At 18.2% G+C, this 13,900-nt stretch overlaps 5 protein-coding genes across 5 annotated transcripts in view; all 5 read right to left on the bottom strand.

Moving 5' to 3' along the window:
• Positions 1 to 218: 218 nt before the first annotated feature.
• Positions 219 to 905, bottom strand: PF3D7_1475300 (cytochrome c oxidase assembly protein COX11, putative; the record flags this gene model as incomplete). Its single annotated transcript, XM_001348859.1, has 1 exon — positions 219 to 905. The coding sequence occupies one exon, from the start codon at positions 903 to 905 to the stop codon at positions 219 to 221; it is 687 nt and encodes a 228-aa protein (XP_001348895.1).
• An 860-nt stretch (positions 906 to 1,765) lies between these two features.
• On the bottom strand, positions 1,766 to 4,651 carry PF3D7_1475200 (conserved protein, unknown function; the record flags this gene model as incomplete). Its single annotated transcript, XM_001348858.1, has 1 exon — positions 1,766 to 4,651. The coding sequence occupies one exon, from the start codon at positions 4,649 to 4,651 to the stop codon at positions 1,766 to 1,768; it is 2,886 nt and encodes a 961-aa protein (XP_001348894.1).
• A 727-nt stretch (positions 4,652 to 5,378) lies between these two features.
• PF3D7_1475100 (conserved Plasmodium protein, unknown function) lies at positions 5,379 to 9,959 on the bottom strand (the record flags this gene model as incomplete). Its single annotated transcript, XM_001348857.1, has 1 exon — positions 5,379 to 9,959. One exon carries the CDS (start codon positions 9,957 to 9,959, stop codon positions 5,379 to 5,381), a length of 4,581 nt encoding a protein of 1,526 aa, XP_001348893.1.
• Positions 9,960 to 10,214: 255 nt separating this feature from the next.
• PF3D7_1475000 (mediator of RNA polymerase II transcription subunit 31, putative) lies at positions 10,215 to 10,613 on the bottom strand (the record flags this gene model as incomplete). The annotated part of the gene is made up of 1 exon (XM_001348856.1): positions 10,215 to 10,613. One exon carries the CDS (start codon positions 10,611 to 10,613, stop codon positions 10,215 to 10,217), a length of 399 nt encoding a protein of 132 aa, XP_001348892.1.
• Positions 10,614 to 13,153: 2,540 nt separating this feature from the next.
• PF3D7_1474900 (trailer hitch homolog, putative) overlaps positions 13,154 to 13,900 on the bottom strand; it is a gene marked incomplete at both ends in the record, with an annotated part of 987 nt that continues 240 nt past the window's right edge. Inside the window, one exon of the mRNA XM_001348855.1 lies at positions 13,154 to 13,900. This exon is cut by the window's right edge and continues 240 nt beyond it. Coding sequence (XP_001348891.1) covers positions 13,154 to 13,900 — 747 coding nt within the window.

Below are 13,900 nucleotides of genomic sequence, written 5' to 3'. Positions count from 1 at the left end.
TATAATTTTATTTTTTTATTTATTCATAAATATTTATTTTGTTTTATATTATTTTTTTTTTTTTATTTTTTTTTTTTTTCTCTAATATATAAAAATAATAATATATATTATTATATATCCTTGTAATATTCATATTTTGTGCCATATGATTTGTTGTTCATCCGTTTTATATTAACTTATAATTAATTTTCTTTCACTTTATAATTTCTTGCCTTTACTTAAATTACCTGAATTTCTGTTTTTTTGTATGGGGAAATAGCCCTTGAGAGGTTTTGGTATTCTTCAGGTATTTCTGAATCGGATTCAAAAAAAATATATGATAGTGTAATTTTTTCTAAATTTTTTAATCTTGAATCATTTAATATTTCTGGATCGATAAAAAAGAGTATAGGTAAATCCATTTCTTCTTTAGCATTTAACATTTGTTCTTCAAAACAAAAACATTGAATTTTATTAAAATATAGTCCAGCTTCTTCTGGTAATACATGATATAAAGCAATTCCAATAATAGGCTTATCCATTAAATTTTTTGCCTTATAAAAAGCTAATACTGTTTCTCCTGGCTTTACTATAATATATTTTTGTTCAGGTTCAAATACCCATGGCATATTAGATTGACTAGTAAAATTTATTTCAATTAATCTATTCTTTTCATCCTTTTTCCTATTAAATATTTTACCTATATCCAATCGCTTTTGTATTGTACCACCATAACCTGTGGATTGACAAAATAATTGATATAAGGGTACAAAAGCAAAAGATAATCCAAACATTATAGCAGATAAGGATAAACACGCATATGGAATATCTAATTTTTCTTTCCTTTCTAATATCCTATAAGGTGATATAACATTTTTTTTATTCCTCAAGTGTAATCTTTTAAAAAAGGTTTTCAAAATTTTCATTTTATTATTTTATATCATTCATTCTTTTATATAATATATATAAATATATATATATAATATATGTATAATAATATTAAAATTACATAATGGGGACTTATTCATATATAAGGATAATAATAATATTTAATTATATCACGCAAGGAAAAAATATATATATATATATAATGACATTTATTTTATACTCATTTATATTCCGCTTATTACATTTCTCCCACCAACATTTTAAAATAACATAAATTTTATAATTTCATTTTTTGCTTTCAACACACATACAATATATATAATCAATATGAACGAATTTATAGTATAAAATATATTTAATTATTACGATGTGAAAATTTTATAAAATATACATATTATATATATATATATATATATATATATATATATATATATATATATATATTGTGTGTTCAAAAATATATTATATTATGCTATTTAATTTTAAGATTTTTTTTTTTCACATATATCTTTAAAAAATATTCTCAAATATTATCATACTATTAAAAAAAATAAATACTTAAAAAAATAGGTGCCAAAAGAAAATACTTATTGTGTTTTTATGTATGGAAAAAAATATTTTATTAATACATTATATAAACATATGTATGTATTAACATATAATAGCATATTAAAATAAATAACAAAAAAAAAAAAAAAAAAAAAAAAAAAAAAATTATAGAGTCATTATATTTATAATATTACTATTTAATTATTCCATGTCAAAACAATTAACCTTTCAACAAATCAAAATTGCAAATAAAATATTAAACACCAAAAAAAAAAAAAAAAAAAAAAAAGTATATATATATAATATATATATTTATTTATTTATAATGTCAACGTTAAAATTATATTTTTTATTTTTCCATGTGTTTATTCAAAAAATAGGAGGGATATACCTCAACTAACCAACTAGGATTTATTGCAGTTAAATTTTTCATGTAAATTTTAGAAGAATTATTCATATAAGCATCCGTATAGACAATAAATTTTCTCTTCATATAATTTATCTCATTTATTATAGATAAAGGATCCATAGAAAATAAAGGACCATGGTTTCTTTGATTTAGTAATTCATATTCATATGAATTTTTAATTTTTGAAACGTTATAATAAAATGATGCTATTATTGCTTTAAATATATTTTGTATATTTCCTGATGGTTTCATAGATATACCAAAACGTTTTAATATATTTTTTAATCTCTTAAAGAAAAAGAAAGCTTTCTTTAGAGATTTATATACTAAGAAATGACTGTGACAGAAATCTTTTTTATTTTTAACACTCGAAAAATTTTGAAATATATTATAATAACTTAATAAATCACTTTCTTCAGCCATTAAAGACGATCTCATTGTTCTTATCTTATCTAAATTTTTATGATTATATAAAAACAACGGCTCATTTATTAACATACTAATGATTACACATACTTCATATATACAATTATATTGTTTACTATTTAATAAAAATATACTATAACGAAAATTTAATGGTAAAGAACAAATTAATAGACCTTTCTTCTTATCTATTATATTTCCATTTATATCCATTAATTTTAAAATATAAAATAATTCAAAACATTTTTTTAAAGATTTTAACGAAGGAGCTGTAACAAAATCAAAGGAACATATATTTTGAATTCCTAACAATTTCAAAAAAAAAATATTATAAAATATATCCTTTTTTAATATTTCAGGTAATGGTATATCATTCAATAAATTATTATAATCATCTAAGGTTATAAGTCTAAAACATATGGAATCTGTATTAATATTTGCTCTTTCTTCACATTTTGTTTTATTACATAATATGGTATATCTCTTTATTACATTCATATCATAGTTGTAAATTTCATCTCTCATATAACAAGTATCTATTATATAATTTATATTTTTTAACTTTTTATAATACATTAAATCTCGTAAAAGAATAATTTTATTCTTTAATTCGTTCTTACTAAATTCTTCATTTATATTATTTATATCATATATTATAAGTATATATTTACTATCTATACCTTTATTTAATAAACCATTTCGAACTTCTTCAATTTCGTATTCATTATTTAAAAATATTAAAACATTTTCATCATTATCCTTATTTTTTTCAAATAATTTTTTTATAAGTTTAATGCTCGTTTCTATATAATTTGAGCAACTCTCTTTTAAATAATATATTTTTTTATTATTTGTCTCTTGAACATAAGAAGCAATAAAGTGTTTGTCTCCATATTTATCATCATTACTATTATTAGTATACATATGATTGTTTATATGAAAAATATAAACTCTTATATTATTATCACTGTTATTTATTTTATCTATCATGTTAATAAGCTCCTTCCATTCATTTTCTTTTTGACAAATTTCCTTTTCCTTTTCCTTATTTTTATTCTTTTCTTCATTATTGGTAAAAATAGTTTGTTTTTCTAATGATTCAGGTTCAACTTCCATATTGTTATATACCAAGGAATGCATAGAAGTATTTTCAAATAAACTGTTTATCCCTTTCTTTTTATTATCATGTGCGCTATTCATACTTTCGTTATTGTCACTTAATGTATTTTCATAACTCGATAATGTATTGCTTCTTTTAAAATGATATTTATTTTTTCCTGTCCCTTTCTTCATAATATCTTTTAATTCAATATTTGATAATTTTTCCCCATATTCCTCCTCATACGAATCCATATCCATATCATTATATTCTAGTGTATTTTTTTTTTCTAGTGAATAGCTGTTTTTTCTATTATTATGTTGATCATTTTTATAAATATGTTCCTTGTTTGTATAATATTTATTTTTTAAATGGTCATATGATTCATTCTTATTATAATCACACTTTTGTTCTTCATCAAAAATATTTATGCGTTTATTACTGTCTCTTTTAATTTTTTTCATTTGGTCTTTATAAACAAAATTGATATTTCTTTTTATATATTCTTCATTATTTTTATTATCTTTATTATTTCCCTTTTGTGTAATATTTTTTGCTCCTATTTCTTTTTTTTTTTCGTTAACATGATCATTTTCATCATGTATATCATCATCATCATCATACAAGGAGTTTTCCTTTTCTTTCAAGCTCCATACTTTATCATTATATGAAGTAAAAAAGTGTAATACCTGTTCACTAAAATAATCAGAAAAGAGAAATAAATATAAATCATTTCTCTTTAAAATAATTTTTTTTAATAAGGATAATATTAAATCAGTTTTAGAATGTCTTTTATAAATATTTGTTAAGATAATTATATTATATTGTATTAATAATGGATCAAAACAAATTTTTTCTAATAATTTTGATTCTTCTATGACTACAACTTTGTTATCATGTGTACACATGTTGACTTTTTCATAATAGGAATCTTCATCATATTGTTGTATATCTTCGTATTGTTTTTCTTCCTTTACATATTCATCATTTTTATTTATATATCCCTTATCATTTTTATCTACATAAGGGAATAAAAAAAAATCCCTCAATTTATTTCTACTCAATTCATAACAAGAGTTAATAAATATATCATCCGAAAAACATAAACAAATTTTTGATTTCTCATTTAATGTGTGTATTTTCTTTTCGTATAAAATAAAAATTAATTTTATTACTTCATCAAATTCCAACTTACCAGTTATAAAAAAAATATTATGAACAGTTAATAAATTTATTATCTCATTTCTAAAATTTTCAATTAATTCTTTCTTTTCTTTCTTATTGTATATACTATAAGAATTCATTATTTTTCTCTAATAAATAAAATATTAATACAATACAAAAAATTAAAAAAATAAAAAAATAAAAAAAATAACACATTTAGAAGAATAAACAATAATAAAATATATATATATATATTGATAAATAACTATATAGTAAAAAAAAAAAAAAAAAAAGGCCCATAAAAGAAAATAATACATATATATATATATATATATATTATGTGTTTGTTTTATACCCGTAAAAATATATTAAGAAGGATAATTTCTTTTACCCTCAATTGTTAAATTTTTTTTTTTTAATACATTAAAATATATAAGAATATATATAACCGTAAGGAAATATTATATATAAATATATTTTATATATCGAATTTTAGAATTACCCATATTATAAACATAGTTACATATAATATATATATATATATATATATATATACACTATTTGTAATATATTAAATTATATTTTTATTTATTTATTATTTTTTTGAATTCATTAATAATTAAATATTTACAAAATTTGAAGTTATTACACTTAAACAAAAACAATGACAATATTTATAAAGAATAATATAATAAAAATAACAAAAACTAAAACATTTAAAAATTATAAATTATTTACAAACAAAAATTATTTCAAAATTATTATAATTTAATTATTTAAAAAATATAGAATTTAAAATTATCATATATTAATAATATTATAACAATTGGTTTTTTTTTTTTTTTTTTTTTTTGCTATCTTTCATGTTCAATTATGTAATGAAAAAATATATTGTAATTGTTTCTTCATGAGAGAAGCCAACATCATTGTATAGTCTTCTTTGTTATTTTTTATAATATGTTTATACACATTTTGAAATACTATATTTGATTCGTTTATTACATTCTGTTGTTTTTGACTTGTATATTTTTTAAAAAACAAATCAACCTTTTCTTTTGATAATACCATAACATGTATTTTATGATATTTATACAAATATAATCTTTGTATTAATATATCGATATCGTTTGAATATAAGTTATTTGAAAGAATATTATATGGATAAAAAATATTAAAACTACGAACAACATTTGTTTTATTATCATTTATATTTTCGTTTTCCTGTAATAGGTGCTCTTTCTCTATATTCTTAATATGAATACATTTCATAATATCCTTTTTTATTTTTTTTTCATTTCTTATGTCATCTTTGTGATCTTTTACAAATAATATAGCAAATTTGATGACAGGGAAATAAATATTTAAAACAAACAAGTTATTTAATTCATAATTTTTAAAATATATTATTGGAACACTATTATATTTTATATTCCTTATATATAATTTATCTAACAACTCATAAAATGGTGTAAGATCGTATTTATATGCATACTTTTTCTGATAAATAAAAAAGATTTCTTTTAATTTTTTTAGAATACACATTGGATAGATAACACCATCATTCCTAAAATCATTATATATATTGTATTTATCATCATATTTATTTTCTTCATGTATTTCATTGTTTTCTTTTTCTTTTCTATTTTTCTTATTTATTAAATTATCCTTTTGTTCTAAATTATTATATGTATTGTTCATATAGCCTCCAATAATCATCCTTTCCATTTTGGTATCTTCCAAATTATATCTTACCATATTATAATTATTATTTAGTTCATTATTCATACACATATATAATTTTTTCTTTTCTTCAACTTTTTTTTTTTTTTTTTGATATTCAAATGTAGTCAATATTTCTTCCTTCTCTTTCATTTTATTACTAACAAATTCTTTGGAAATATCAGAAAAAATATTCCCCTTCCCTTTAATAATTCTTAAATATAATAAAGGATAATATACTTCCAAAAAAAGAACACAGTAATAAAAATATATTTGCCTTTTTATATTTTTACAAATATGATCAATATTTAAAAAACATATATCAAAAAGTGATATGAGTAACTCCTTATAATTTTTCATTTCTAATTTCATATCCTCTCTTTTGTAAGAACAAAGACATAATAAAATATCTAAAGAATATAAATAATTCTGGACAATCTTTTTATTATTATTTATAATTTCTAGTAATGAATTAAACAAATTTTCATGATAAACTCTCGACATCCACATGCTTTTAAATATAAGTGATATTTCATTTTTTCTAAAAGGAGTGTTTCTAATAATTCGATAAAATAAATCACTATATAATTCTCCTATAATAAAAATATTTATATTTGTGTTAATATTAAAAAAAATCATATCTATTATTTGACTACATGTCAGTAATTCTAATTTTATATTATATTTATATAAACCACTATTTGAAGCAGCAAAATAAGAAACATCACTATTGTTGGTATAATACTCATAACAATTAATTGGTGATGAAATATTATCGTCTTTTATTACACAATTATAATTATGTTCAACCATTTTATTTTTATGATCACCATGTATATTAACCACATCTATGTTACCGTCACCATTTTTTTCAATCGTCCCATTTGTATCATCAACTGTTTGTTCTTTTATCTTTATTTTATTTTTATCATTCTTATGGTAGTCTATTAATATAGTGTCATTATTATTTATCAGAAATGTATAATTATTTTTTTCATAAAAATCATTAAAATATTTATTATTATAAGAAAAATTAGATTGACACCTCTCTTTCTTTATACCACGCTGTACTTCATTAAAAGACAAGATATATTCATATATTGGAATAAAATAATTTCTTTTACAATATTGATATAATTTAAATTTATTTATTATATTTATTAATTTAAAAATATGATTCATGCATATAAAAATAGAATCTTGATATAACAAATGAGTATTATTTTCTTTCATTTTCCTAAAACAATATAAAATCAGAAGAAGAAAAATTTTTCGCTTTTTTCTACTTATTAAATATTCTACATTTTCTATTAAATATAATATTTCGCTATATGTTAAAGAAGGTATAAATTTCTTATAATGTTTTAAAAACAACTGACTTCCTAATTGATTCCGTGCGTCACATTTTAATTTTTTTAATAAAAAAAATATTTGACAAAAGAGTGAAGGGGAAATGTTTTGCATATTTAACAGCTCCAATTTTTTCATTAATATTTTTTTTATTATTTTATTGTAACTTAAAATATCCGTTAAAAGGAATATACTTCTTATACTATTTTCTAAAGAATGATGTTCAAAATAAATTTCTATTTTTTTTCTTATAAAATATATTAAACGTTTATTATACCAATTATATATTGTATTTCCTAAGTCCACATTATTCAAAATAAAATTATTTTTATATAATGAGAAAAAAAAAAGTACGTTTTTTATTTGATACGTTTTCATAACATCACGATTAATCCATAGGCTATAAAATAATACATTTATATTATATATATTTATATATTTTGTTGTATAAATAATATTTAAGAATTTTAATATTAAATCACAATTTTGTAAAATAAAAAAATGTGTCATATTTTGAAAGAGCAACTTAATGTTATTTCGTGTATTCATGTATAGATTTAAAAGGAATTCATCTTTATCCCCATACATATTATTTTTTAATATATTATTATGTGATAAGTAATGAGATTGGTTTGTATTATCATTGGAATATATAATATGTGTATAATAATTATCATTATTATTTTTATTATTATTATTATTATTATTATTATTTTTATACATTGAATTATGTGATATATTTTTTTTTCCCTTCTTTTCAATTTCAAAATTTTCACATGTTGAATTCTTATCTATAATATTATTTTTACCCATATCATATAATATATCTTTTAACAAATACCTTTCAACATCCTTATTATTTATATACCCGACTAAATATTTAATTTTTTCTTCTATAATGATTTTTTTATCAAAAATATTTTCACACAATAGTTCTACGCAATTTAATAAGTACAATAAATTTTCATCACAATATGGTAGGTAAAAACTGTTTAGCTTAATTATGTTGTTTAATAAATAAATATAATTAAAATATAAACATATCATATAACTATAATAAGAATATAAATAATTCATATGTTCTACATTGGGAATACATACATGATCAGACAATATATTATTATTATTATTATTATATTTTGATTTTATATCAATATTATACAAATTATGCACATTTTTAATTAATTCATTTATTCTAACCTTCTTATAATATGTATAATACAAATCTAATACATTTAATATATTATAACAACCTACCCTTTCCTTAAGCAATAGATTCAACATATGAATAATTTTCTTGTTGTTATTTCTTATAATATCCAAAATTTCTTCATTCGATATGTTTATATAATAAATAGTTTTTTGTACTTCTCCATTATTATCTTGTTTTATTTTATCCTTGTCATGGTTTATTTTTTCTTGAATATCAATAAAAAGGTCATGGGAGTAAAAGAGATTTAATTTTATATATAAAGAAATATATGATAAGAACAAATCTTTATCAAAGTGTTTTATAAAATGAAAAGAGTAATTAAAAAAATATACAACAAACTGGTTGAATGAAAAATAATATTTAAAGGATGAACTTGTGTTATCATAATTAATTAAATTCCTTTCGATAAAAAGAAGAAATTTTTTAATTGTGTTCAAATTTATTTTTATATATTGATATGTTTTTACATAACTCATAAACATCTGATTATTTATTAATTCATTATTTAATATATAAACATTCTTATTATTAACACACTTATCAAAAGGATAATTACAATTGTTATGTGTATGTCTTATATCATATATATTATCATGTATCTCATAATTTATATTACATTTTTTATTAATACTTATATTACTATCATTTATATTTTTTAAATCAAAACAAAATAAATCATAAAATTGATTAAATTTTTTATTTAAATTTTCTTCATTATTTACAATTTCTTGAATTCTTTTAATTTTTTTTTCAGGCTCCTTAATTTTTTGCTCTTTCAAAATCTTTTGAACATCTTTATCATTCAAATATAATTCCAGAATTTTTTCTTTATCAATATTTTGTTTTAAAACGATCTGTTCATGAATGTTTTGCAAAATTTGTTTTTTTTCTTTCCTCGAATAATAATTTATATTGGGTAGTAGTACATTTTTTTCTTTATCATTTTTTCTTTCCCTTTCTTTTCCTTTTGAATTAAAAACACTGAAGGATTTTACATTATTTTTACAACAATTATAATAACTATTATAATAACTATTAAAATAACTATTAAAATAACTATTATAATAAATATTAAAATAACTATTATTATTATTATTATTATTATTATTATTAATATATGTAGTATAATATTGTATCCCTTGAAAAATGTTTTTCCGATATCTCATTGGACCAGTTACCAAAAAAAATCAAACCATAAAAGAGTACAAAAGGATGATATTTTTATAAAAATATATGTACATATGATATGTTTATAAAAGTATATTATATATATGAAGATATAAGAACATACTAAAGTAATACATTTTATATGATACATATTATTTATATTTTACAAAATAAAAAAGATATATACAAAATATATATTATATATACATATTTTTGACACACATTAGGAAAATATATATATATATATATATGGTCTATATTTGGTAACTAAAATATAACCAATGAAGCTTCAGATAGTATATAAAATTTTGAAATGAATTTGCATGATTAAAATATATATTTGTGTTATTATTATTTAATATATCTAATACATATAAACATATAGGAAAATGTACATAAAATATATAAGGTTTATTCCTCCAATAATTTAAATATTTCAAATAATTTATAAAATTATAATCATTAAAATATTTATTCTCATATAAATGTTTTATATAATCTATATTACATAATGATTGTAAAAATTCGAGTTCACATTCAAACCTTAATTTATTTTCAAATAAACTTTCTCTATAATACTTATGAATAATTACTGATTTCTTATTATCATCTATAATGTTATTCACAATGTACTTTTTTTGGCTTATTCCCATTGTACGCAAAAAAAAAAAAAAAAAAAAAAAAAAATAATAATTTAATAATAATTAAAAATTAAAAAGAAATAAAAAAAAAAAAAAAAAAAAGTACACTAAACAAACTGTACACAAATAAAACAATAAATAATAAATAATGAACAATTAACAAATATCATATGAAATTAAAGATAAAATTAAATAATACGGGAAATACCAAAAAAAATTGTATAAAATTTTTAAATTATTATCATATTTATTATATTATATAAAACAAATAAAAAATATATATATTCTTAATTATTTATAAATAATCTATTTATATACCAAAAAAAAAAAAAAAAAAAAAAAAAAAAAGAAAAAGAAAAAGAAAAAGAAAAAGAAATTTATATATATTATTATAATAATATATTTATGATCACTTTGGTATACTTTCCTCCATTATTCCCTTTATAAGATATATAAAAATTAACATATATATATATATATATATATATATATATAATATAATGTTAAAAATGTATTATTATATATTATAAATGATGAAAATAATAATATTATTATGTATCATTTGAACATTATAAGATAATATAAGTATAGTTTTATTTAAATTATCTTTCATTTTATTACTTTTCGTTCGAAAAAATTTATAAATTTGTATAGCCTTGCTTATATTTCCCCATATATATATATATATATATATATTATATTCTATCATTGTTAAATATTTTATGATAAATATTATATAATATAACCATTATGTTATAATTCTTTTTCTTCTTTTCATTTATGATCATATATAAAATGAGGGGGAATTATTACTAACCATCAAAACAAACACATTTACACACATAAATAAATCAATTAAAGGAAAGGTATATCTTTCAAATGTTATCATTTTCTAATTTTTTTTTTGTTAAGGACAAGAACAAACATCAAGGTACAATAATATTATTATGATCATTTGATTTATTTTATTCTTTTAATCTTTTTCATTATATTACCAATACCATTATCAGTGTAAAAAAAAAAAAAAAAACACACATACATACATACATATATATATTATATATATATGCGTGCTAAAAATATTATTTTCCATTGTGTATATGTTATTTATACACCCATTGTAGTATTATTTTATTTTTAATCTTAATATATGTTTATTTTTATTTATTAAATACCTACTCATTATGAAAATATACGAAAATTTTGTTTTGAAATTTTATCATTAATTGTGTTTTTTTTATTCAAACTTTTATATGTTATCCTTAATTAAAAGATATATATATATATATATATATATATATATATATATATGTATAGTTTTTTTTTTTTTTCTTTTTTTTTTTTTAAATAATGTTTATAAAAATTTATATATTTCATTGATATCATCACATTTTTATGCTTCATTTTAAACTTGTACTTATTTTTTGGTACATAAAAAAAAGAAAAAGAAAAAAATTACCATTGAATTCTCATATTTTACAATATAAATATGTACATATATATATATATATATATATATAATATATAAGCCACAACATAATTGTGCTTTTATTTATTTAATTATTTATTTTATTTTATTTTATTTTTATTATTTTATATATATATATATATCATATTAACACAATAATAAGAAAAAAAAAAAAAAAAATTTGTTTAATATACCAGATGTATAATTTTATGCACATCTATTCCCACCTTCTATAATATATATATATATATATGTGATCACAGTGCCTTATTTATTTTTTGATTAGTTAAAATTATTATTATATATTGAATATATTACATTAAAAGTTGAATATAGAATAACACTCATTTATTGTAATAAAATTATAAGATATATCCATAATTTCTTAAAAGGAATGAAAAAAAAAAAAAAAAACAAAAAAAAGAAAAGAAAAAAAAAAAGAAAGTAAAAAAGAAAGTAAAAAAGAAAGTAAAAAAAAAAAAAAAGAAAAAGAAAAAAAAGAAACTAATTAAACAATTTGTAAGTTATATATCTTATAATTATTCCAAGTTTAAAAATGTGCACATATATATAATATAATATAATATATATTTATTATATTATATTGTATACATATATGTATGCGTATGTTATGCTCAACTATATATTTTAAAAAAATGTGCACTCAAGGAAATTTAATATATATATATATATATATATATATATATATTTACTCCACATTTAAAAAGAAAAATAATAAATAAATAAATGGATAAATGAATGAATAATGTATGAATAAAGGAATAAAATTTAAATGGGCAAATCTACGAATTAAAATATAAAAACGTATAAAATATAAAACATAAATAAATATAGGTATACACTTATCCATTTATATATAAACTTATATGTGTGTATTACTCACGTAAAAATTACAAACAATTATAAATTATAATAAAAAAAAAAAAAAAAAAAAATACGTAAAATAAATACATACATACATGCATACATATATCTCAATATATATATATATATATATATATATATATATATATTTTATATATGTAATATATTTCCCTCTTCCAAGTGCTTCCATCATATATAACTAATATGGTGGATATCTATTAAAAGGATTTTGATTCCTGTTAAAATAATTATAATTATTCTGTGAAAATATTTTATGCTTTCGATTATTTCTCATTTTCATTCGGTTTTGATGTCTATTATGCATATTAGTCCTATAATGTGCAGCTGCTATTCCAAAAGTGTCAACATCTAGCATTCTTAACTTTTCTCTATCGACCTTTTCATCAATTCCTTGTTTTTTATCTAAAGTTTCACAGCTTATATTATCAAAGAAACTTGAATTCTTATCATATCCCCCAACTTGCATATGATTATTCAAGGCAGTAGAATCTTCTTTATTTTTCTCTTCTAATATATTATTTTTATCAAACTTCATATTATTAGTATTAAAATCAAAATCAGGACTAAACTTATTTTTCAGAGCAGGGTTTGGTTGGGATTGTAATTCCCCGATAACATAATTCGATCTCTCATAATTTCTATAATTTCTATATTTGTAATTATTATTATTGTTATTATTATTATTATTCTGGTTATTGTTATAATTTCTATTATTATAATGGAAATTATAGTTCGGTCTATTATTATAATATCTCCTATTGTTCATATTCCTATCATTTGATGATATTAAATTATTATTTACCTTTAATGATTTATTAATATTCATATTATTATTATAATTTAAGTTATCTGTTATATTGTTCTTAGAACTAGGAGCTATATTCATAGAAACAATAGCTGGATCGTCTGGGATATTTTTTCCTGT

Source organism: Plasmodium falciparum (genome assembly GCF_000002765.6).
Source record: "Plasmodium falciparum 3D7 genome assembly, chromosome: 14".
Classification (NCBI taxonomy): domain Eukaryota; phylum Apicomplexa; class Aconoidasida; order Haemosporida; family Plasmodiidae; genus Plasmodium; species Plasmodium falciparum.
This window is presented reverse-complemented; position numbering and strand designations above follow the sequence as displayed.